We start from the raw sequence: 27,217 nt of genomic DNA, 5'->3' as shown, positions 1-27,217 counted from the left end.
CTGAACGCTCACATCATGACAGTCCATACACGAGAGCTCAGTGATGATCATCGTTACGTGTGTTTGCAGATCCTGGGGCTGGTGTTCTCCATGACCATATTCTGTCACGCTGTGAAAGTGGAGACGTTCTACGCATAGAGACGCGGAACCGGACCAAACACATTCCTGCTTCTTCATCGCACACTTCTGTCTTCATCACTGTAGCAATCAGTCGTCACATTTCGCTAACACTGCTATTTGCAACATGATTTTATAATCCAGATCAACTGAAAGAATGAAAATGGCTCTTTATTGTGAATATTTAATGGACAGTTTTTTTTGGTCCATTTGTGAAGAAAATACAGCAATTTTAAAGAGGGAGACCAGTAACTAATTTTATATTTGTATAATTTCATAACACGTGTGAAATAAACAACCGCTGTTTATATTTATTCAGAGCGAGTTCTCAATAGACTTAAAAGGTAAGATGTTCAGATGACATTTTTGTATATTTGACTTATTTGACAGTCTTTTAAACAAAAAGTAATAAAACAGACACATACTTGAGAAAATGAAGTACTTACAGTATGTAGGAAGAAGCACAAGTCTGTTCAGCAGAGGCGATTTACTAAAAGAACAAAAGCACAGATTAATTAATGTTGTGAGCTCAAGAACCGATTGTACACAATGCGTGTCATTTCTGTGCCACCAAAACAATAAAACGTCCAAACAGATCTTTAAAGGGGTCATGAACTGAGGAACTAAAATTCCCTTTATCTTTTGACATATAAGAGGTCATTGTACTATTAAAAACATCCTGTAAGTTTCAGAACTCAAAACTTTGTCATTAGTCTAAAAACAGCTTATACTGAAGGCAACATCTGGAATGTTCTACTCTATGATGCAATAGTGTGGATAAACCCCTCCCCCGCAGAAGAATATCAACACCTGCTGCTACATCACTGTTTAGCCCCGCCCACCGGTTCGTGCATGTAGTGTTTATGAGCGAGCCGAACTCAGGTCTACGCAGAAACCAAACGATGAAGATGCTCTGAAGACAAGACGCTGTTCAGTGCCAAGCTGTGGAAGAACATTCCTTCTGATCTCAACATTAGGAAAGAGTGAATTAACTTTATTTTTAATGACGATCCAGACCACGTAAGTACGAACTCGGATTCGTTTACAAACAAGGCACAGTTCGACGTGGGACTTTCAGAAAGATTGAAACTAAAAGACGACGCTGTGCGACTATATTGGATCCAACAGGAATGTCACAACAATTGTAACTGTTTTCATTATATGAAATTATATTTACTTCTGAGTCTACAATCCTCCACAGCTATTCAGACAGAGCGTTCTGACAGAACAGGGCAGAAAATAGCTTATTACTTCTAAATTATGACGTTTTTGGATGTAAAAATCTTCATAACATTATAAGTGGAGCTCAGAGAACAGTACAAAATAAAAAGGCATCAGAGGCAGTTCATGATCCCTTTAAAACTCAATCTGCCCAAACAGATCCACCGCAAACTCACGGTCGAGTCTCGAATATCTTCATTTTTATCACTATTTGTATAGTTTTATCATTTTGAACCTGAGAAGCTTCTTTTTGTGAAATGTTTAGCTTGAAAATGATGGAAGCATTTAGCTGAATTCAATTTGAAATGAAAAATGTAAAATGTCAATGTATTCCTGTATTTGGATTTACATTTCCTATACCTATGAGAAATAATGAGAATAAATATGTACAAAATTGAGAAGAATTAATTTATGTAATTTTCATTTGCCATTTCCAACACTACTGCTAGCGTTATATATTGAACTGAACGTGTTACGATTTCATTTGTAAATGCAGTAAGGGCAGCAACACTATTGTTCCAAAGCATTTACACTAATAATTCAAGTTTCATGATATTTGAGGAAGAATGTTTAGAGAATCCAGTGTGACTTGCATGAACGGCACACCTGTCAATCACTGCATCAGTGCGGAGCTTCTCTTAATTACGCTCAGAATATTTACAGTCACAGTGAGTTTAGGTTTAGGATGAACGTCTGGCTCAGGGCTGTTTTTGCCGGGTCTGCTGATGATGATTGTGCATTACGCCGCTGAAGCACAGACGTGTTTAAGGTGCTGCTTGAGACGATCTCATTCAGCAGGAGGAGAATGAGGGTGGCATATGTGCTCTGAAAGAGTGAAGAGCACAGCATCTTTCCCTATTCATGAAACATGACCACACACATGATTGAAACACACAGTTTATATATTCTCAGAGACACGCACACTAAGATCTGTTTCTGTGAGAAATGTCTCGGTCTCTGAGTGAATCTGATGAGTGATTCATTCAGTTACTGCAACAAAATGACTGATCGCCACCTACTGGTGTAATGATGTACTCCTGTATCTACAGAAAGAGACACTCAACAAATCCTTGACTGATTCAAACGGTTTGACTCACTGCGTCTGGCTGTGACTGGATTGGTCTGAATTAGTTTAGGAATTATTAAATATCATCCATCCATCCATCTTGCCCACCGTTTGTCCTCTGTAGGCTGTGGGTTGCTGGATCTGGTCTCAGCGTCTCAAAAACACGCTGGACGGATGGTAATCAAACACTGGATGAACTGTTCTGATGTGATACTGATGGTCGATAGACCGGCTGCGTCTGAAAGCTCGATCAGTGACTCTGCAGGCAGTGTTTGCAGACACACTTCTCATGCAACTACAATACTAACTTATAAGGAGAAACTTATCTAAAGGTGAAAAAGTTGTCCAGAAACATGCATTTACACAGCAACTGACCACTGAGCGCAACTCTCAGATGCAATGTCATCTTTCAGCTCAGCGGTCACGGGACGGAAGGCACAGGATTGTTGGAAATCACTAGCAGTGAAGGACATACTGCATCATAAATCCATCAGACGAAGGCGTTTCAGCGGCCGGCTGTGACGCGATCAGATTCAGCATTTCAGCTTTCAGTTTAATCCACAGCATGAGATTTATCTGACGATGGAAATGAAACAAGACTTTCTGTGTTTATATTCTCTGAGCAACTTTTGCCATTTTGTGTAATCCAAATTGAATTTTGCTAACAAAATGAGTTCATGTTTGCTTTGTGCTCTTTAAATAAATGACACTTGCTTTATCTTCTGCAATGACATTCTCATATTCTCAGTGCGAATTGTGTCCTGATGCTTTTGGGGCCACTGTTTACAGACTTTCTGTATGTTCGGATCTGTAATATGCCCACTACAGCAAAATGTAAGTGATGCAAAACTAATGCACAGATTAGAGATCGGACAAGTCTGGTCAATCAAGAGAATCTTACTGAGCGATTCACTAAATTATGTTTTATTAAAGTTCGGGAGGAGCACGTTCAGATAATTAGCCTAATTAACACGAGAGGAGCACACAATCAGTAACCAACCCAGTTAACAAGATAAGAGACATGTATATACACACAGCAGACTTACCTCTGTTCATTGGCAGTTTTCCAGCATCCCTCCGCCTCCTTCTCCTGTCCTAACCTGTAGGGGGGGTACTCTGGGTTCGGGCCAAAGTTCCGAGCTCGGAGCCCTCCCCTCGGACAGCACGCCATAAACTTTATTCTATTCATTATATGTAAGTGTGAACTCGTGAATGTATGGTTACTGCTGTTGCAGTATATACTATGAAGCAGATTGTCTGTGTGCAATAACCAGATGCAATACTGAGTCAACATTTCACTTTCACAGTGATAACCACTACTAGCTCAATCATGTCTCATGTTTCAGGGAGACCAGCGGACTTCACAAAAACCCACAGCAAGAGTGCAAACGTAGCCCAATTCTGCAGTAAAACCGCACACCTGGCAACCCTGATAAACACTGATGTGCAAAATAATGAGGTCATGTGACAAAGTAACACACTACTGTTTGAAACATTACTGGATAATGTTTACAAATGTTTCAGTGTTTCAAATAGTATTTTTTTATTAGTAAGTATACAGTATGAAGTGTATTCAGTCTGTAGTTCTTTTAGCTTTCCATTCTTAACATACTGAACTGTGTGAATGAAACACAATTACAGTCATGTGACCGTCTCTAACACACCTGAGACAAACAAATCTTTTACAAATATATGGATGCGGTCTCTGATCATTACCATCAAAACAAGTTGTTATAGCATGATCGTGATGTTTTAACAGTTATATCTGTTACTGAATATCACTGCTGCCTCGGTTTCTCTTTTCTAACTAGTGACAGAAGTAGTTCAGCTTCAGAACCGCATCGATTGTGTCCTGATGTTTTTGAACCCAGCAGCTGCTCTCTCTGATGTAATTGGCCTCATTACATTCTCAGAGGAAAGATCTCATATGTAAACATACACACATATATACACGCATACATAAATAAATAAATGCATGCATACTAATATGCATATATACATACATACACAAACACATTCATAAATGCATAGATACTCACACACATTCCCCCAGACACTTGAATGATGATTTGGCTCCATACAATAAGCCTCTGTCTTTCTTCCATCACAGCTTCACTGATCAATAACTCATCCTGATTTCTCTTCCTCTGCAATAAAACACCTTGATCGCTGTCCTTCCAGTATAATGAATATCCTCTGAAAGAGGCCAGATTAGCGATTTATGAGTGAAATTGGGGCAATCATGAATGGTTAGTTTTGTTTCATATATTTTTAATAACGTTCTTTTTTTTGTGGTTTGCTGTGAACATGAGCAAATGGCCACATGATCTCATGGGAACAGAGTGTGAAAGACCCTCGCTTTAATCTAAGAGTCATGTTATGAGGAAATATTTCTCTCTAGCTCGTAAATCTCTAGTTTGGAGACAAAGTTGAGATTCAAATTATATATTCTATATTTGATTGCATATGGCAGTACATTATATATGAAACACCTGAATGTAAAAAAACAAAAACAAACTCTTTATACTGCAGTTATTACAATATTTAATATGATTTCAAATCAAAAGATGAATCAAAAGTGTAATTTGCTAGTTATTGACAGAATGGAGCACTGTCTGTTGAAAATATCAATCACACTGTAAAACATCATCAGACGGACTGATCTGCTCAGAGAAATCAAACACCGCAGCAGCGCCTCAATCTAAAACGTCAGAGTCACTAACTTCACACGGACAGATGCCTTCATCCTGCTGCGTTTGTCTCTTCTCTCACCTCTGTCTGTCTGTCTGAGAAGCTGCTTCTGCTTCAGTAGCTTTTCTGGGTTTAATCCGCTCCACTTCTTTTCAGAATCAGAATCAGAAATGCTTGCGCATACACGGAATTTGTTTTAGTGACATAAGCTTCCAGTACACAGAGACAAGAACACACAGACAATAAAAATAAGATGAGAATAAAAAATACACATATGTAAATATAAATAGACAAAAATTTAAAAGTAAATAAATTGTATGTACAGTTGTGCTATAGATGATAGAATGGAATAGAACAGAATGAGATGCAGGGATGTGCTAGGATGGAGGTGGTAACAAATAAATATAAGGTTTTTGCGCATTTTTATTGCATAATGTGGGGAACATGTAACTGTTCATAAGGTAGATTGCCTGGGGGAAGAAACTGTTCTTGTGCCTGGCTATCCTGGTATTTGGGGCTCTGTAGCACCGACCAGATGGCAAAAGTTCAAAAAGGGGATGACTTGGATGTGAGGGATCCAGAGTGATTTTCTGAGCCCTTTTCCTCACTCTGGATGTATATAGTTCTTGAAGGATGGGCAGGGGGGCACTGATAACCCGTTCAGCAGTCCGAACCGTTCTCTGTAGTCTTCTGATCCATGATTTGGTAGCTGAGCCAAACCAGACAGTTATTGAAGTGCACAGGACAGACTCAATGACGGCTGAGTAGAACTGTTTCAGCAGCTCCTGTGGCAGGTTAAACTTCCTCAGCTGGCGAAGGAAGTACAACCTTTGTTGGGCTTTTTTTACAATGGAGTTGATGTGAGTGTCCCACTTCAGGTCAAGAGAGATGATGGATCCCAGGAACCTGAATGTCTCCACTGCAGCCACAGTGCTGTCTATGATGGTGAGTGGGGAGAGTACAGGGGGGTTTCTCCTGAAGCCCACGATCATCTCCACTGTTGTGAGCGTGTTGAGCTCCAGGTTGTTTAGACTGCACCAGGCAGCCAGCTCTTTAACCTCCTGTCTGTAAGCAGACTCGTCACCATCCTGGATGAGGCCGATGAATGTGGTGTCGTCTGCAAACTTCAGGAACTTGACAGAGGGGTCTTTAGAGGTGCAGTCGTTGGTGTACAGGGAGAAGAACAGCGGGGAGAGAACATAGCCCTGAGGGGCACCAGTGTTGGTGGAGCGGCTGTTTGACATGAATTTCCCTAGTCTCGCTAGCTGCTGCCTATCTATCAGAAAGCTGGTAATCCACTGACAGATAGAGCTAGGGACAGAGAGCTGGGTTAGTTTGGTCTGGAGGAGTGTTGGGATGATGGTGTTGAAGGCCAAACTAAAGTCCACAAACAGGATCCTCACATAAGTCAAGTCAAGTCAAGTTGAGCTTTATTGTCATTCCGCTACATGCGGGGCATACAGTGGAACGAAATGTCGTGCCTCACAGGACCACGGTGCTACATAAATACAGGCATACAACAAAGGAGTAAGACAATATAAACCTATACACAGCTATCCTACTGATAGATTTTGACTATAAATATACTATCTATAAAAAGTACCTATACAAACTAAAAAATACAAACTATACAAACTATACGAATGCTTCAGATAAATACTGTACATGTGCAAGGAGAAGCATTGAGTTCAAGCAGCTGGCTGGGGAACAGTGCAGGAGGATTTGTAGTGCATGAGCATGTAAACATACATATATTACTGAGTTCTTTTGTGGGATTTGTGTACACACAGCAGTGTGTGTGAAAAGTGACTAGTGCGCATAGAGGAGGAGAGTGAGCTACTACAGGTGGTTTGTACAGGCCCACTCACCTGTGTGTAGCACACTCAATTGCACGTTACATGTTACAGGAGGTAGGGGGATTGTATGGGGGTTCAGAGAGGGCGGGTGATTTGAGTTCAGGGCTCTCACAGCCTGGGGAAAAAGCTGTTGAGCAGTCTGGCAGAGCGGGCTCTGATGCTCCGCACCGCCTTCCTGATGGTAGGAGCTGGAAGAGACTGTGGGAGGGTGTGTGGAGTCCTTCACGATGCTATTGGCTTTGCTGGAGCATCGTGTGAGGAAAATATCCAGGATGGAGGGAGGGGCACCGATGATCCTTGCAGCTGTGTTCACTGTCCGCTGGAGGGTCTTGCGGTCTGCTGCAGTACAGTTCCTGTACCAGACAGTGATGCAGCTGGTCAGCACACTCTCAATGGTGCCCCTGTAGAAAGTGGTGAGGATGGGTGGAGGGAGACTTGCTCTTTTCAGCCGGGCGGAGGAAGTGTAGGCGCTGTTGTGCCTTCTTGGAGAGTGACATGGTGTTGGTGGTCCAGGTGAGATCCTCTGTGATGTGCACCCCCAGGAATTTAGTGCTGCTGACTCTCTCCACAGTCGAGCTGTCGATGGTCAGTGGGGGGTGATCGACGGAGTTTCTCCTGAAGTCCATCACAACCTCCTTTGTCTTACTCACATTGAGGGACAGGTTGTTAGTGCCACACCATTCAGCCAGCTGTGCCACTTCCTCTCTGTAGTGCGTTTCATCGTTGTTGCTGATGAGACCTACCACTGTTGTGTCATCAGCAAACTTGATGATGTGGTTGGAGCTGGACTTGGCAGTGCAGTCGTGGGTCAGCAGCGTGAAGAGCAGCGGGCTGAGCACACAGCCTTGTGGGGCACCTGTGTTCAGTGTGGTAGTGCTCGAGGTGTTGTGGCCGACACGGACTGACTGAGGTCTTCCGGTTAGAAAGTCCAGGATCCAATTGCAGAGGGAATTGTTAAGGCCCAGCAGGTTGAGTTTATTTATGAGCTGTTGTGGGATTATTGTGTTGAATGCTGAGCTGAAGTCGATGAACAGCATTCTAACGTAGGAGTCTTTATTTTCTAGGTGGGTAAGAGCTAGGTGGAGGGTGGAGGAAATTGCATCGTCCGTAGAGCGGTTCGGACGGTATGCAAACTGGAGCGGGTCGAGTGTGTTGGGGAGGCTGGTTTTGATGTTGTGCATGACTAACCTCTCAAAGCACTTCATTATGATTGAGTCAGTGCTATGGGACGGTAGTCATTTAGACAGGACACAGGTGATTTCTTTGGTTCCGGTATGATTGTTGTGGATTTGAGACATGTGGGGACGACTGCCTGGCTCAGCGAGGTGTTGAAGATATCTGTTAGGACATCTGTCAGCTGTGCAGCACAGTCCTTCAGTACACGGCCAGGTATGTTGTCGGGACCCGCAGCCTTGCGTGGGTTGATCCTAGATAGGGACTTCCTTACGCCGGCTGGAGACAGACAGAGCGCCTGGTCGTTTGGAGGTGTGGGCAGTTTTGTGCAGGTGTGTCATTCTGCATTTCAAACCGTGAGTAAAAGTGGTTGAGTGTATCTGGGAGGGATGTGTCGTCATCACAGGCCTGTGGCGGGGGCTTGTAGTCTGTGATGGTCTGAATAGCTTGCCACAGGCTCCGTGTGTCACTGCTGTCTGTGAAGTGATTGTTGATTTTTTGAGCATATGACCGTTTTGCATTTTTGATGCTGCGGGACAGATTGGCTCTTGCTGTTTTGAGGGCTGCTTTATCTCCTGATCTGAATGCTTCATCTCTGGTCTTTAGCAGCCCACGAACCTCTGCTGTCATCCATGGCTTCTGGTTGGCGTGTGGTGATGGTCTTGGTGACTGTCACATCATCAGTGCACTTTTGGATGTAAGCAGTCACTGTTTCAGTGTACTCCTGCAGGTCTGTGTGGTTGTTGTAGGTGGCCGCCTCTTTGAACATGTTCCAGTCTGTGTCCTGGAAGCAGTCCTGCAGTGCTGAGGTGGCATTGTCTGGCCATACCTTGATCTGTTTGTGAACCGGTTTGGCCAGTTTCAGAAGTGGTCTGTATGCTGGGATTAGCATAACAGAGATGTGGTCGAGTACCCGAGGTGGGGGCGGGTTCAGCTTTGTATGCGCCTTAACTGTTGTGTAAACAAAGTCCAGTGTGTTATTTCCTTGTTGCAAAGTTCACATGTTGGTAGAACTTTGGCAAAACTGTCTTTAAGTTTGCGTGGTTGAAGTCACCGGCTATGATGAAAAAGCCGCCGGGTTATTTGTTTGTTGTTCGCTGATGGCGCTGTACAGCTCATGACGCGTCCTTTGCGTTTGCGCACGGGGATGTATACGCGACAATAACAATGGCCGTGAACTCCCGCGGCAGATAGAACGGTCGACACTTCACAAACATAAACTCCACCAGCGATGAACAGTGTTTTGTCACTACCCCAGCATTGTTACACCATTCTTTGTTGACGACACACAAGCCACCGCCGCGAGTCTTACCAGACAGTGATGAATCTCTGTCCGCGCGGTAGCAAGTTAGTCCGCAGCTGAATGGCGGAGTCCGGGATGTTGTCCTTCAGCCATGTTTCAGTGAAAACAAACACACAACAATCCCTTGTCTCACGCTGTGTTGATCGACTGAGTTGAATTAAGTCCAGTTTGTTTTCCAGAGAGCGAACGTTTGAGAGCATGAGTGTTGGAAGAGCCGGTCTTGTGGGGTTTTCCTCAGCCTAGCTCAGATACCTCCGCCATGGCCTGGCCCTCTCTCACACCGCTATGACGCCGCCTTGTGCGGGTAGCGACAGTAGGCGATGCCGCGGTCTCGAGGTCCGGCTTCAGCAGGAAACAGAGGCCTCGTAGCTTCTCAGTAGCGGCGAGAGTTGGTCTTTGTATGCGTTGCCGATATCCAAAAGTCTTTGGCGAACATATATGAGTTTAGGAGTGGTTTCCTTATGAACTAGCGGTAAATTTACACTATTTGGAGACGAACAGACGACATTAAAAGGCAAAAAAGCACCGTCTTTGGGACCTGGAGCAGCCGCTGCGTCTGATCGCGCCGCCATCATAAGACCCTGATTTGTCCAGATGCTGCAGGATGAAGTGCAGTCCCATGTTGACTGCATCATCCACAGACCTGTTTGCCCGGTAAGCAAACCACAGGGGGTCCAGTAAGGGTCCAGTGATGTCCTTCAGATAAGCCAGAACCAGTTTTTCAAATTACTTCATGATGACAGACGTTAGAGCCACAGGTCTGTAGTCATTAAGTCCTGTTATCTTGGGTTTCTTTGGGACAGGGATGATGGTGGAGATCTGTTGAAGATCTAAAGATGGGGGCCAGCTGGTCAGCACAGGTTTTCAGACAGGCTCGTGAGACAGCCATATCACCCTGCAGCCCAAGACTGGTTGCCCACTGAAGCTAGCGGGGTTGAGCTGGTCAGTACCTGGATGGGAGACCTCCTGGGAAAACTAGGTTGCTGTTGGAAGAGGTGTTAGTGAGACCACCAGGGAGTGCTCACCCTGTGGTCTGTGTGGGTCCTAGTGACGGGGACACTATACTGGCAGAAAGCACCGTCTTTCGGATGAGACGTTAAACTGAGGTCCTGACTCTCTGTGGTCATTAAAAATCCCATGGCACTTCTCGTAAAAAGTAGGGGTGTATCCCCGGTGTCCTGGCCAGATTCCCTCCACTGGCCCTTGTCAATCATGGCCTCCTAATAATCCCCATCCACTTGATTGGCTCTATCTCTCTCTCTCTCCACCTGTAGCTGGTGTGTGGTGAGCGCACTGGCGCTGTTGTCCTGAGGCTGCCGTCGCATCATCCAAGTGGATGCTGCACACTGGTGGTGGTTGAGGAGAGACCCCCCCACATGATTGTAAAGCGCTTTGGATGTACAGCAATACACAATAAAGCGCTATATAAATGCATCATTCATTCATTCACACCGTCTGGGCCTGGTGCCTTCCTTCTCTTGTTCCTCCTGAAGACCTGGCGCACATCTTCTTCACTGATCTGAAGTACAGGAGTGGGGGAGAGGGGGGTTGCTGGAGGCGTTATCGGTTGTGTAGAGAGATGGTCAAGACAGGTGTGGGGGGTTTCAAATCTACAATAAAACTCATTCAGGTCTTCAGTAAGTTGATTCACCTCAGTGCTGGGGGATGGTGTACTGTACTTGGTGATGGCTTTCAGGCCTTTCCACACTGAAGCGGAGTCATTGGAAGTGAACTGATCTTCCAGCTGTTTAGTGTAGGTCCTTTTAGCCACTCTAATCTCCTTATTCAGTGTGCTCCTGGCCTGATTGTACAAGACTCTGTCCCCATTTCTGTAGGCATCCTCTTTGGCCTGACGAAGGTGTCTGAGTTTTGCTGTAAACCATGGCTCATCATTGTTGAATGTTACATAAGTCCTGGTGGGAATGCATATATCCTCGCAGTAACTGATATATGAAGTTACAGTCTCTGTGAGCTCGTCCAGATCGGTGGCAGCAGCTTCAAAAACACTCCAATCAGTCAGGTCAAGACAGGCTTGTAAAACCCGCTCTGTCTCGTTTCTTTCTCGTGTCATCTCTTTACAGTCTTTACCACAGGTTTAGCAGATTTAAGTTTTTGCCTGTAGGTTGGTATAAGATGAACCGGGCAGTGATCAGAGAGCCCCAAAGCTGCCCGTGTGACAGAGTGATATGCATTCTTTATTGTGGTGTAACAGTGATCCAATATATTACTTTCTGTGGTGGGACATGTGATGTGCTGTTTGTATTTTGGCAGTTCACGTGAGAGATTTGCTTGATTAAAGTCCCCAAGAATGATTAAAACAGAGTCTGAGTGTTGTTGTTCTGTGTCTTTGATCAGATCAGCCAGTTTCTGTAAAGCTGAGCTCACATAACTGTAGGCTTACAGTTAATGAAAAGTGCTTCTTGGTCTGAACAGCACATCTTCTTTAACACTGTTACATCTGTACACCACCTCTCATTGAAGTAGAAGCATGTCCCGCCGCCACACGATTTCCCCATTGATTCTGCGTCCGATCTGCGCTGATCAGCTGAAAGCCCGGCAGATGAAGCGCTGTCTGGAATGGTGTCATTCAGCCAGGTTTCCATGAAATACAGAGCAGCAGAGTGTGAGAAATCCTTATTTGTCCAGGAGAGCAGAAGAAGTTGGGTAGAGATCGGAGATTCGCCAGATGGATGCTGGGTAGCGCCACTGCTCTGCCGACTACTATGTTCAGCAAAACGTCCGAATAATCGAAAACCGGTAGGAGATTTTGTGGTGTGTTCTGCCGAATGTTCAGCAGTTCATCCCCTGGTGAAACTGATCGTGTTTGAAAAACAAAAAACAGGAAAAACTAACAAAAACACTGGAGAGCGAAGCACCGGCTGCCGTGTGAAGCATTATATTCACTGACACACAAATAACACCCAGTGATCCTCTTTAAATTCTTCTCAAACATACAGTAGTTAGTTTAGTTTCAGAAAATCCCAATCTTAGAATAGGACTATATGTTTAGTTATGTTCATACAGCAGCAATGTTTGTGGAGTTTCCATCAAACTGAAGAGTTGCAATGAACTTTAGTACAAGTTCGGAGTTCAGATTTGACAAAACATGCAAGAACATTTTCATGAAGACGTGAAGCTTATGTTATGCAGTATATGGTTCACGAGCCGGAACAACAGATCAGCTAAAGAGGTTTACAGCTGAAGCAGATGCATCTGTATGTTTGGATCAACAGAACTGAGAGAGTTGGGTATTTATTTAGTGATGTGTGACGGGACATTAATACAGCTGGGACATCTTAAATATGTTTAGATGATCACAAACATGATGACTAGTGACTGACTAATAAAGTCCAGGTACCTTTTCTTGCTGAATGTGTGTTCTCGTTCAGTGTAATCAGCATGGAGATGATTCAAAGGTTTCTCGTCGAGGATCTTTGTTCATGAATCTCAGTTCACATCCTCTCAAACTGAAATCACACTGCTTATGAGTGTCATATACAAACTAAACTGCATAAACATATATCAGAGCATCAGAAGCCATAATGAACAAACTGAACGTTGCAGGGAAATAGTTTCTTTAGCAATGATGCATGCTATTTACAGTGTTATATTGAAATGGATGTATTTACCGGATCTGAAGCTCACTGATGATCTGCACGATTATAGAAGGCTTGTTCAAGATGAAAACATTTGCTGTATTATGTGTATGACGGCAGGAATCAGAGGTTTGTGCCTCATCTTGCTTGACAGAACAGGAATCCATCATCGATACTCAATACCATTAACCATCAGGACTGGACTGGATTTATCACTGCAGGTACTTTCATCAAGGCTGAGTCGTGGGTCCATGATGATGATGATGATGATGATGAGTATCTACTGCAGTGTCTGAACGTTTACAGACCAGAAACACATGATGAGAGAGAAGTTCTGCCAGAGGAGCAGGAACCATTGCCTAAAACTTCCCAAACGTCTCGACACTGTTAGATGTGTTCCACACGTCTCCCTGATTACACACAGCGGATTCAGCTCATTATAACCACAAACACAAGGGTAGCATAGAAACAAGATGTGCTCTGCTCGTTACCCAATAAACCCTGCTGTGGATCGTCGAGAGCAGCTCGTCTGCTTGAAGCGGTCTACAGATGGACCCTTCATTAGTCCTGGTTTGTCAGGAATCTCCAGTTTTAATACAAGCTAAATGGACAGAATGCTTTAAAACATAATACAAATAACTAATATTCATAAGAGCTGACACCAAGCACAATAATTTGTTTAATGTATGAAGGAGTCGTATATTATTTCAATCATGATTATATCAGATGGATCAGGACATGATCAGCGATGTGTTTCTGGAGTCGAGTGATGCTAGACCGCCGTTTCTCGTGTCTCATATCACACGCTCTTGTTTCTCATAATAAAATAATGCCCACTCAAATCAATATTTCATGTCCATTTATTTATTTATGAAGTAAGCAGTCATGTAATACACAGGATAATGTACAGTCCGGCTCTGATTTGAGCTCTTATATCAGCCTGTCTGGGTTTATTGCACATTATCCAGACACGTTCAATAGCAGCGGCACACGGAGAAGATATAATATGACTCATGATTCATCGCTCATGTATGTAATGTGCTGCTTTTATTAAAAGAACACACACACACAAACAAACTTGATAAAACACAACAGGCCCAAAGTACTGAAGGAAACTTTATTAAAATAAATGAACAAACAGAGACACCACAATGATAAACGCTTCACTAAAACTATTGCGGATCAGTGCTGGCAGAATCAGAACCCAGCAGACAGCGAGGGTCTTCCTCTGGAGGCTCACAGGACAAGCACGAGGACGTGAGTGTGTGAGCGTGACTGCACTCGATTCATTCAGCTGGAGTGAAACACACACACACACACGCTCTGATTTATGTATAGTTATGTACAGATGTGTGACGCTCGCGGTTAGTGGATCCGCGTCAGCTCCTCCACGATTTTAATAACCTCGTCCACCGTCGCCTCGCGCTTCATCCCGCTGCCGTCATCAATCTGCAGCACACACACACACACACACACACGAGCGAATGAAGACAGATGTAGTTTACACAAGCACACTGCAGTACGGGAGACCACCGGAGACGCTCGCTCTGCGTCTGTGAGAACACGTTTGCTGCAGAAGTCTTTGTAGCAGGAGAACGGGGCATTTTTATTACAATTAAATAATCTTTTAAATGAAACATCAATCTTTGGTGAACGTATCTTCAGCTCGGGGTTTCCCAGCCCTGTTTCTGGAGACACCAGCGAAGCAACCAGCGATCGCATCACTTCCTGTCTACTGACGGATTCATGAAGCTGTACCGGAGAGTTCATATTTAAGAGTCACTCAGGTCAGAGCATTATAGACTGGTCACTTTCATACTTTTATATAAGGGCAAGATTTTTAAACACTGCTTCTGCAAAATGAAGAATTAAGAACACGTATCGTGTGTTTTTGCTTTGTTCTTATTCATTTTAAATCAAATATCCTGTGAATCGAATCGAAGCGAGGCCTGTGTGTGATGTCACACTCATAACTCTGCTGGTGCTCCCATCTTTACTGCAAAGAAATGGAACACACCTATGATATCCCACAATCCTTTACGTGCAATTACATAAAAGTTGAGCTGAATTGCAGTTGGCATATAGATGTTGGTTTTTGCCCTTTTTTTAAACATCTGACTTTATGTATAGTGAGAAATCAGTATTGTAGTAATAATTCAATATTCTCTTTGGACAGAGCCATTTTTGAACTCTTCCTAACCAAACACACCTGACAGAGACGGTCAGATGAGTCCAAACACATCCGGTCAGCTGGGACGCAGCGCTTTAACCGCACATCACCGTATAATACGACCGACGATTCACGAGCGCAAACCTTCATCAGGAGGGATTCTACATCAGAGCATAAACGATGATGAAACACAAGCGCGTGATCACCTGCAGTGTGCTGACCACCTCCTGCATCTTCGCACGACCCAGATCCAGGAAGCTCTCGATCAGATCTCCATCGATGAACCCGGTGGCCTGCTCAGTCTTACGCTCCGTGTGGAACGACCTCCAGGTGGCGCTAGTCAAGGACTTCAACAACACCAGAGTTCTGCCAGAGTTAATACTCACACACACACACACGCGCGCACACACACGCGCGCACACACACACACGCGCGCACACACACACGCGCGCACACACACACGCGCGCACACACACACACACACACGCGCACACACACACACGCGCACACACAGCTGCTGAAGGATATAAGTTGTGCTCGATCTTGCCGACGCTCTTGATGACTTTGTTGAGTCTGTTCTGTAGATCCAGCAGTAGACTGTACCAGCCCTCCGACAGCGACGTCACCAAACCTCAAACACACAACAAATCATCATCAAAACTCACATTTACTCACAAAACCAGCAGCACAGCAATGACATCAAGCTATAATGCAGTTTATCTGGAAATTCAGCTGAACATCTCTGGAAATCTTACACTGGGTCCTAACTACACGCGACGCAAAAAGAGTTCGTCATAACCAGCCACGACGGCGACACACAAAATTTCTATTTTAGAAACAGTTTCTATTTCCTTGCGGCTGGAACAAGAACATACAGACTATATGACAGCGATAATCTCAGGTGATTGTGTGCTTTATTCAAAGTTAAACGTGTCTAATGTGAGTTTAAGTATCACACTGCGTGACTCTATAGCCGTGCTGAAAGCAACGACGGATAGTTTACCTCAGATCTTGAAAATAAGTTTAAGCAAAGATGTACGTTAAAACTGTGAACTCACTGCAAACCAACGAGTGCTTTCCATAAATATGGTATCAGTCACTCGGTATGTATATTTAATAATGCTAAAAATCTTTAATATTAACGAATTAGATCATAAACTTATCCATTTCTTTTCGAGTGCAGAGCGCTTCCAGAGAGGCTCCGCCCACACACGCTTCTGATTGGCTGTCGCGGCGCGTCTGGTGTGGAGTCAGGACACGGCGTTACAAAGGAAAGCTGCTTCAGATTCTTCATAACGAGTCTGATATGAACAAAACCGGCTCCACAGCTAACGACTAAACCCTGCTTCACCTCGTTCCTCACAAACAGCTCTTAATAGCGCTGTATTTGGACACGTCTCGCTCTGTTTCTAAATCAGTCCTCACAGATACAGCAGAACAGTTCAGTCTTCTTCTGTGGTTCAGACTGAACACTGACACGACGGCGTTAAGGACTGCTGTGTGTGAGTGAACGGACAGAAGCTCACCGATCATGCCGTTGACGGTGCCAAACAGCACCGAGCCTTGCGTCGGAGTCGAGCTCTCGCCCAGATTCTGCAGCACCAGAGATCCGTGTGAAAACACATTGACAAACTCGCCCAGATGGAACAGACCCACCTCCTGCAGGTGCTGCCGCTCCTCGTCTGTAGTCGCCGCGCTGGAGGACACACAACCAAACGACCAAAGGGTTAGTTCACACAAATATGAAAATTAGCCCATAATTTACTCAACCTCAAGGCGTCCTAGGTGTGTTTGACCCTCTTCTTTCAGACGAATCCAATCGGAGTTATATTTAAAGACGTCCTGGCTCTTCCAAGCTTTATAATGGCAGTGAACGGCTGTTATTTTCCAACAGTCCAAAAGAAGTCCAAAAAAGCGCATCCATCCATAATAAACAGTGCCTCACACCATTATTTATATAGTGCTTATATATAGGGATGGGTACCGAGAACCAGTATTTTTTTGGACTGGTACGTGACTGGGTCAATAACAGACTACCGATGAGCTTCAGGACAAACGCTACTGTTATCGATACTTGCATTGTTTTATCTCCGCATACTTCAACACTAATGATGAATTAGAAGCAGTTGCTTGACATTTTCTTCACTGAATGGTAGGGATGTAACGATTCACTCAACTCACGATTCGATTCACGATTTTTTTTAAGAAAATGAGATTTAAGACAAATAAATTAAATATGTTCTTTTATTATTGCTTGGACAAAAAGCTGCACGTTTCTTTGTGAAATTGAAATATAACACTATAATAATATACTAACATAGCACTTGCATATTATTGCTCTTTTGTTGGTTTTGATTGCTTCTATTGTCCTCATTTGTAAGTCACTTTGGAGAAAAGCGTCTGCTAAATAACAAAATGTAAATATAATGTAAATGTAAATAACTAAACTGAAATTTTAAAACAAGCCCCAAATCAAATAAAATAAGTAACATAAATAAAAGAAATCTCTTCATAAAAACTAAATAAGGCTTTGTCTGTGCTCTTTCCATTTAAAATTAGAGGCACTGCATTTTAATCATGATCCAAACAAAGATGCTGCATACATGCAGCAGGAGCAGTTTTTAATCTAAATTAGACTGTATAATTTCGAAATTTGAAGCAAAAACAGAATGGTATGACTTCAGTTTTGTGAAATTATACATAGAAACAGCAGACGAGCTGAATGAGACGCAGATTCACTCTCTGCCAGCAGGTGGCGCTTTAAGCGTTTCCTTGGTTTCCGCTGTAAACAAAGCAGCGCTGCACTTATGAACTTTAATATGCATTATACAGAGGCAAGATGAGAAGAAAAATACCATCTAAACTTTTCTAAAGACAGTAAGTTCCCCTCAGACATGCATTCATATAAACTACCCTAATTGAATCGCGATTTGTTTCGCATCTCAACCGATTTGAATCGTCACATATTTGAATCGATTTTCAACCGGCTCGCGGTTAATCGTTACGTCCCTACTGAATGGTGTGGTTGACGTTTGCTAGACGTGTGTGTGATATCCGTGCGCATGTGCGGTGTGTGTTTGCGTGCAATCAGTGGCGGCGAGAGTGAAACGTTCGAAGGTGTGGGCTCACGTTACAAAACTAAGCGACACCAGTGTCAGATGCAATATATGCAGCAGTGTTATAGTGAACAAAGGAGGCAACACTAGTAATATAATGAAACATTTACTAACAAAACATCTACCTCAAGCAATGCGCTGTATTTACTGTCTCCAGGCTCCAGCTCCAACTGCAACTCGCGAGACACATTCACATCAAATGTTGATTCAGCGGTAGAGTTACACTCACCAGACACTGCACTTATTCCCAATCACAAAAGTACATTATTTGCGTTTGCTTTAAAGCCTTGCTGGTTAAACATTTCATTCACGTGCTGCTCTGACATGCGCTTACCCAGAGCACTTACACTAGCGGTGGCACAGACACAGACGTCACGGTTCGATGCGATTTCAGTACAACAGGGGAAAAACAAATCTACTATGCTCGGACAGTAGTACAAATTATTTTTTTTCACCTAGATGTCAAAATACTAAATATTATTACATTGTTATATACATAAAATCTGCAGTACATACACATATATATATATATATATATATATATATATATATATACACACACACACATCAGTTCCAGCATTGCTAACTTGACAGCGCAGTTGGTAGTTTATCAAATTAAAATACAGTGAACCAAACATCAGCTCGCGCCTCTGTGCTGGAACACGACTGAAGCACAAAGCCTATCATTTACATAATGAATAATAGTTTAGCATTCAGATACATTACATCACAAATATGGAAATATTATGGATTTGTGCTGAATGAGAGAGGTAGGATACACGAGCTCAAAGCCCCATTTCACAAACAGTTGAGTGCAAGCCTTTAAAGTATACTCTCTTATCAGTGAGAGACGCGTTCAGAGTCAGCACATGCTCACTGTCTGGGGGCTTTGTTTTCAAGCGCAGCTCAGCATTCGCTGTTCTTCTGCTGGCGGTTATCAAGCAGCGCTGCATTACTGCGGGCGCCCCCTTCTGGATTGAGGCTGAATTGCTTGTATTCGTCGTAAGGCCTCATGCACCGAACCGAGATGTCCGTACCGTGACGGTTCTGTACGAATACATGTATCGTGCCACCCCTAGCGTACACTAAAAGGCCGGTCAAACTGCACGTTTACTTAGTTAACGTCTGATTGCGCTAATACTGTCTAAAACACACAAGGAACACATGCGTGCAGGTCTTAAAGGGACAGAACTAACTTTAACTGTCATTAAAGGGATAGTTCACCCAAAAATTGAATCACTGTCATGTTGTGCCAAACCTGTATTAATTTTTATTCTTGTGCTGAAGATGATATTTTGAAGAATGAGGGCAGCCAAACAGGTGCTGGTCTCCACTGACTTTGATAGCAGAAAAAATGTGTTAATCACTGGAGACCAGCACCTGTTTGGTTTCCCACATTCTTCAAAATATCTTGAAGATAACAGAAGAAAGAAACCCATTCAGGTTTAAAACAACTTGAGAGTGAGTAAATGATGACAATTTTCATTTATGGGTGAACTATTCCTTTAATATTAATAAAATAAAACACAGAGAAAAATAACTCACTGCTCCTGACTGAAGAAATACAGTTACTAAAGTTCAGCAGTAATAAAATAACTTGAAATTTTCAACAACTTTTCACTCCAAATAGTATCGATAACAGTATTGATAAGCAGTATTGGTATCGATAAAATGTAAACGATACTTTTAACAGTGCAGATTGTGTCAAAGCAGCTTTACAGTATTAAACAGGGAAACAGTGTGGCGTTCTCCTCCGGTCAGACGAGACCAGCGGATTAATTCTAGACTGCAGCAGAGTCAGATTTGTCGTAGCTCCGGTGAGAACATGCTAGTCTCACGAGAACCAACGTTTGTTTACAGGAGCAAAGCAAAACCAGTCTCCTCTTGGCTTATATCAAAATCCTCCCACATTTTTCTTTAGAAATTCTTGTTTTGTACTTTAATTTGTGACTGGCGTATTGTTTTGCTCTCTCCTCTGCGCTTCTGTGTTCGTCACTTTTCACCGGAGCTAACGCTACGCAGACGTCCTCCGTCACCCGCCGGGACGCCGTTCTATTCTAACGGTCATCTCTTTCTCTCTCAATAATTAATTCAAATAAATGTGATTTCATCTCCGAGTCTGATCTGAAGCTGGCAGAATGTTGGTGCTAATGAGCTGTAACGGACAAAACTGTCATTTTTATTAGTGCTGGGCGCTATGACCAAAAATGTATATCACGGTATTGTTCAACGTTATACCGGTTTCACGGTATATGACGGTATTTATTTTTTCATGCATGACCGGGTGTTAATCACATTTTCTACTGATTGAGAGGAAAAACTGCAGTAGATTGACTTAGATGCCCTATTTTACAGCCGTGATGAGCGAATATTGTAGAAAAATTCCACACTAAATGGTGACTAAACACGACCCAGTAATACATGTTAACCAGGAGTCACTCGTTTATAATCGCGACATCGTCAACATGCATCTAACGTTACACTAAAGAGCGGCTATATTACTTTTTTGTCTCATGCAGCGCGCTGCCTGCGTCTGAGTAACAAACAAAAAAAATAACAAAATGAAAAAAAAGTGCATAATATTAACAGACGAACTATACTCATATTTATAATCCCAAACAGTCAGTTACCGGCAGGTGCTTGTCTCGCTGTTTTGTCTGCTGCGGTACGGCTGCTGAATGCGCTGCTTCTCAGCCGCTCGCTGCTAGGGTTGGGTATCGTTTGGGTTTTTTTCGATACCGGTGCCAAATCAATACTTTTAAAACGGTGCCTGTGCCTAAACGGTGCCTGAACCGATACTTGTTATATATATGTAAACACACTTTATTTATGCAATTCATGAAGCTCCAGGAAATCCCCAATATGGACAAAGGCATTGCTATTGCTGTAACTGAGTAAACAGAAGATATAAACGTTTTGAATGATAAAACAAATACATTAAACACTCGACTACAACAATATATAGTTTATCTGTGTTATTCAAGCCATCGCTGGTATTTTCATAATAATTAAGTATATTTATAATCCATTGCTAATCGATGCATTAGTAGCCTATGGAACATATTTTCTGCGTCATTCTGTGACAAGAAGCTACATCAGATCACAGATCATTTAACTGCTGTGGACTAAAAAGGTTATAATGTTCTCTTTTGTTGGACAACAGGTTTAAAAACGTGAATACAAGATAATTTTAGTTTTAGGCATTTTAATTTAAGCTAGGGCTGGGCGGTATATTGATATATCCATATATTCTTTACAAGCTTGATACGAGCGCAGCTGAAAAGATATCTAGGGAGGACACAGACTGAACTGCTGCAGAGAAAGTGCATAATACAATTTGTTCTAAACGTGACAAGCTTTATATGAAGGGCTTTAAAAAAAACTCGGAGCGCTATAACTCTGACTAAAATATACATTTTGCTGAAATATTTGTAGTTGGACAATAAATGTGATATGCAGAATTTTAAACCTACCAGTAATTGTATTTGTATGATAGCACTAACTGTAAAGTAATGGGGTAATCAAAACAGCCATTTCTACTCAGTCTGTGCTTTATTTTCATTTTTAGTTTAGTAAATTTAACTTCTGCTTTAAAAGCATTATTTTTGTTTTTAGATTGAAATGTTACAATGTTAGAATGTAATGTGATTTTAACCCTTTTTGCATATAATATATGCCTACATGCTTACATTCACTTTATTTGTTTAATCCAAATACAAAATACCGAGATACCATATACAACACATCAGCCAAAAGATACAGAGATATGAATTTTTGCTCATATCGCCCAGCCCTAATGTAAGCATGTTTAGCGTAGCTAGTTAATGGAACGCTACCTGCTGCCGTCAGAGCGAGTGTAATCTCTGCATTCACGCGCTCCTCGGATGCTCTCATTTCCCGAGTTGTGCTTTTAAGTCGGAATGTGAAAACAGCACACTTGCGTTACTACTACAAAGATTTGTTGGACTAGTATTATTTGAGCTTTCAGACGTGAGTTCACGTGCATTTTCTCAGTCGGGAAATTATTTTTCACGTGCGGTGCCGGTGATGATGCTGCTTACGTTCGTTTCGGAGAAACAAAGGAAAAATATTTTAATCGATCGCTCAGGCATGGCACCGAAATGAGGCACCGAAATCTCTGTTCTGATTCGGTTCTAGTACATACCGGTTACTTAGGTACCGGTGCCATATTGGTACCGGGTCTCGGTACCCAACCCTACTCGCTGCACAGAGCAGACGCAGAGAGATGCGACGCTGCGCCGGGAGTCAGATCTCACGCTCGCGGGGCAGCACTGGACACATCTTCCAACTGAACCATAGCTAAGGTTTATCCAAAAAAGTCGCTAGGTTTGTCAGTTTGTACGTTCTATGGAAAAAAGCCGCTAAAATGGTCTGAAAGTTGCTAAATACAGTGCTAAAGTCACGCTCGTGTGTGTGAGACGCGGGATCTGATGGCGGCGCGCTGGATATCGTGGATGAGTTCTTCTGTGTCGTCACGTTAGTTCTACAGCTTCAGAGCTTTCACGCTCAGTAACACATACAGCTGTGTCCTCGCCACAATGCAGTAGTGAAGAGACCCCACTCAAACCGTGCCGCGTTCCGAACGTTATTTAAATAACACCGGTATTGCGGTATTTTAAAAATTCATATCATAAAAAAAATAAACACCAGTATTCGGTATGAACTGGTATACCGCCCAGCACTAATTTTTATGCTTCTGGTCAAATATTGTGCTGCAAACATCATTAACAGTTTTAACTTGTCAATGCTGGCTGACTATGGTATAAGCGGGATAATGCACGGATAGCTGTGCATTAAACAATTTTAATGCACTCCACATCATGCACTGAAATGATTTAACGCGCAGCCGGCTGTGCATTATCCCTTACTTTAATGACTTTTAGAGAAACAGCGAGTGTGTAGCCATCTCTCTGCAAATGATCCCGTACCAGCCTCCAAAACTGTTGCAGTGCATGCTGGGTACATCAACAGTGTATGCAGTGAATGAAGCACAGGCTTTCTGCTGCTCAACATGACGAACTGGAGCTTATCAACCGGACGTGAAATCTCTCCCCCTCCTGCAAAACCCCGATCACGTGGATTCATACTGAACTATGATTTCACCGATCACGGGTAAATGTGATCGCACCCCCAGCACCTGCCAGTCACGTCAATCGATCGGTCACTTCCCCGCTCGATCCATTACCTGTCCTTCTGGCAGACGAACAGATTGAAAGCGTTCTCCGCTCCGAGGAAGTTGTCATCATCCAGGATTTCAACAGCACTCATCCAGTTAGGATTGAAATCACGAGCAATCTAAGGAAATGAAAACAGCGAGAGGAAATTAAGAACCACAACAGCTTTTACAACTAGAAATCCCAGAATTCCCGGCGGCGGCGTCACCTCCTCGAAGCTGCCCTCCATGGGTTTGTAGGCCAGCAGCAGCACGGAGCGCATCAGGTCGCCCACCAGGATGAAGTCGCCTTTAGTCTTCAGATACAGGGCCATGATGTTATTATAGTGATTACACTCCGTCCTCAGCTCCTTCTCCGCCGTCCACTCGTACAGACGCACCTGTGGAGACACCGACGTCAGCGCCGCACAGGAAACACATTACACTGAACGGCATGATGGGAGGAAACTCACGGTGCTGTTGATGCTCGCCAGCAGTTTGCCATTAAACTCCACCATGGAGTAAACCGCACCTTTAACCTCCTTCTCTGCCACCGTCTGCAGTTTGCCTGGAAACACCCCATGATTCAACACACACACACACACACACACACAGCCGTGAGAAACATCACGCAGAACACACCACTTCTGGAAATAATCAGGGGTGTGTCTGATGGTTACCGTCTGTATAGTGAAAGACGATGATGCGGCCCTGTTTAGGCTCCGCCTCCTCTGGATACACCATGGCGGTGCCGACGATGAAGTACACGGCAGGATCTCTGCCCAGCTTACAGGACACCATACTGAGAGCATACTCGTTCTGCAGGAACTGATGCGCATGCAGCACTGCAGAGAGACAGCGTCAGACGTCTCACACACACTAATTTTCTAATTTTATTAAATGGTCCATCTCCCATGGACCACGCCCCCTCCCCACCCAACAATCACCTGCACTCAGCATTGAATTTATTTTAACTAAACAAAGACAAGTAAACAGTAAATAATAAAATAAGAACAAATACATTTATGACAATCAATAGCACAAACAAAAACAATAAAATACAAATTAAATTAACAGTACTTTAATTTTTTTCAGTTAGGTCTAACTAATCTATTCAACTAAAATAGCACTGGATAGTCTTCACTGTATAATGACAGACAGCAGCAGGTTTAATTAGGCTGCTGTCTCTTTAAGACCTCATGCACGGATCTAATGCGTTACACATGGCTCTGTGCTTACTTTTCTTTTTAGGAGCTCTTGTCCTCCTACTTAAAAAAAAAAAAAAAAAAAATATATATATATATATATATATATATATATATATATATATATATATATATATATATATATATATATATATATATATATATATATATATATATATATATATATATATATATATATATATTAGGAGCACCTTCTGATCAATAATCAAAAATTCTGATCAAAAATGAGCATTCCTAATACGAGGTGACGCTTTACTCAGTGACTTACAGGGTATTTTCTTTTACCTTTTTAATGGCATAATTTTCATCTGTCTCAAATTCAAAAATTTGTGTTTATAAGCTTTTTAAAATTTCTATTTAAATAAAATACAATAAATAGAATAAAACAAATAAGTTACCAATTGTATGAAATTAGTATTAATAAAAAATTAATTTGTACTACAGAGGTGGAACAGAAGAACACTAAATACAATACGCTTTAATGGTCCCCAATGGGGAAATTTATCTTGGACCCTGGAGCCCACACACACACACACACACACACACACACACACACACACACACACACAGGATAGAAACCAACATTCCAAACCACCATAACGATCATAACCACCAAGGGTTACATAAATAAATTACATGTTTAAAAGTCTAACTGACGTAGGTACAAAAGATTTCTTAAAAGAATGTATCTGCACACAGGAAGCCTATATCGTCCGCCAGAAGGCAGCTACTCATACTCCGGGTATACGCCATGTGAGGGGTCAGATAATATCTCAGTGACCTCCTTAAACCGACTGCTCATAGGATGATTCCAAGGTTTGATATTCCCTTTTTCCTATAATTCCCATCTTTACCAGACGTGCCAATTTGGCTTTAGATGGAACGGTTATATTTCCAAACCATAATGTAGTACACTTCCAATTACAGCCGGGTAAAATACATACATTACATTCTGCTGAACCCCACAAACGCTCAGTCTTCGTAGAAAATGTAACCTCTGCTGTACACGAGAACATAAACTATCTACATGGGTCCCCAGGTGAGCGAGTTATCCATATAAACGCCCAGGTATTTATAGGAGCACACTTGTTTAATGGGTTCCTCATGAATAAACACGGGTGAGTGGTTCCCAACTGACTTGGGGTCAAAAACCATTTCCTCAGTTTTTTTAGTATTTATAATAAGATGATTTAGGTCGCATCATTTCACAGTGGCTTGTAGGTACATTTTCAGACGTTTAATGAGGATCAGAGGTAGCATGAGTGCAATTAAATTCATCAATTCATGTGGAGATTGATGTTTTAATTATACAATTTTGAATACAAAAATATTAAAATGATTTAAATAACTGAAATTATACACTCAAAATGAAACAAAATCCGCCAACGGCGAAGTCACTGACTTTAGCACTGAATCATTCATTCAATTGATTCGTTCGAACAGCTGATTCATTCAGGAATAAAGCAAGTGACTGTTTATGGATGAGGAATCATGAATCACTGACTCACTAGATTCGTTCAAAAAGGCACTTTCATTCATGAATGAAACCGCGCTGTTTGCTTTTAGAGATGCAGCGGCTCAGCTGTTACTTTATTTGGAACTATATTCGTTGATGAAAAAGAGCAAAATCAGGCAGTACTTGTTTATTGAACTGTTGGATTAAAATCAATATCATTTTCCCCCTAATTTTTTCCAATTGACAGAAATCCATTGTAGCGACAGTAAGCTTTAATCCCTGCACTTACCCTCAAACGTGTGCTGATCCACCACCAGCAGACTGTGCACCTCCACCTCCTCCCCGAACGACGTCTCGTGAGGAGAAGTGCTGCTGGGAAACAGCTTACTGGAGCTGACGCTGCTGGAGAGAGCCTGAGCACACACACACACACACACACACACACACACACACACACACACACACACGCGCATTACTACACAACACTCTATATACACACACACGCATTACTACACAACACTATACACACACACACCTGTGTGCTGGCGCTGGGCCGCACGGCTGCTGTGGTCCCGCTGGTGTCCTGCATTTCTACTCTACTGGACAAAACTCCGAAGCACTGAGACACCTCCTGATAGCAGATCCGCCTGCAACGACACACAGCGTTATTCACTGAACACTCCCATCGCTCTAGAGCTGCCAGTAACTAATTCAATCATGAATATCAGCAGGATGGGCTGGATTTATTACGACAATCTACTTGTCATGCTGTACTTTAACATACAATCACGCATCTATAATGCACATCATCTTTACTTTAAAGATAAATGCTCAAATCTTTCTTTTGACATCATACTCCAGCATTTCAAGGGCGTGTGTGTAGTGAGCATGAGTTAAACTCAACAGCTTTCACTCATAATTACACACTGACAACTGATTAGCTTCATCTAATAAATGATTAACTCTGATTAGCGATTAATCGTTGACATCCCTGGTTTAGTGCACGGATAAGTCTGCAGTCTGGAAGTGTTCCTGTCGGAGGACACACACTCA

At 42.7% G+C, this 27,217-nt stretch overlaps 2 protein-coding genes across 4 annotated transcripts in view; one reads left to right on the top strand and one right to left on the bottom strand.

Annotated features, from left to right (window-relative positions):
* Positions 1-3,117, top strand: part of tspan4a (tetraspanin 4a) — a 36,954-nt gene extending 33,837 nt beyond the window's left edge. For both annotated transcript variants that reach the window (XM_058751789.1, XM_058751788.1), the window contains one exon: positions 70-3,117. In XM_058751789.1, the coding sequence (XP_058607772.1) occupies positions 70-138 (69 nt within the window). In that variant the 3' untranslated portion in view covers positions 139-3,117. The remainder of the gene's footprint in view (positions 1-69) is intronic.
* Positions 3,118-14,126: 11,009 nt separating this feature from the next.
* The window catches only part of ddb1 (damage-specific DNA binding protein 1), a 29,455-nt gene continuing 16,364 nt past the window's right edge, over positions 14,127-27,217 (bottom strand). Inside the window, exons 18-28 of one of the 2 annotated variants that reach the window (XM_058751073.1) lie at positions 26,700-26,811; positions 26,454-26,577; positions 24,163-24,327; positions 23,956-24,050; positions 23,713-23,883; positions 23,516-23,625; positions 18,435-18,479; positions 16,720-16,889; positions 15,722-15,824; positions 15,400-15,523; positions 14,127-14,472 (exon numbers count right to left, since the gene is read on the bottom strand). In XM_058751073.1, the coding sequence (XP_058607056.1) occupies positions 14,389-14,472; positions 15,400-15,523; positions 15,722-15,824; positions 16,720-16,889; positions 18,435-18,479; positions 23,516-23,625; positions 23,713-23,883; positions 23,956-24,050; positions 24,163-24,327; positions 26,454-26,577; positions 26,700-26,811 (1,303 nt within the window). In that variant the 3' untranslated portion in view covers positions 14,127-14,388. The remainder of the gene's footprint in view (positions 14,473-15,399; positions 15,524-15,721; positions 15,825-16,719; positions 16,890-18,434; positions 18,480-23,515; positions 23,626-23,712; positions 23,884-23,955; positions 24,051-24,162; positions 24,328-26,453; positions 26,578-26,699; positions 26,812-27,217) is intronic. The other variant, XM_058751074.1, reaches the window with a different exon arrangement.

The sequence above is a fragment of the Onychostoma macrolepis genome, chromosome 18, assembly GCF_012432095.1.
Source record: "Onychostoma macrolepis isolate SWU-2019 chromosome 18, ASM1243209v1, whole genome shotgun sequence".
In the NCBI taxonomy this organism is placed as follows: domain Eukaryota; kingdom Metazoa; phylum Chordata; class Actinopteri; order Cypriniformes; family Cyprinidae; genus Onychostoma; species Onychostoma macrolepis.
The sequence above is the reverse complement of the archived record's forward strand: the minus strand, read 5'-3'. Positions and strand labels throughout refer to the sequence as shown.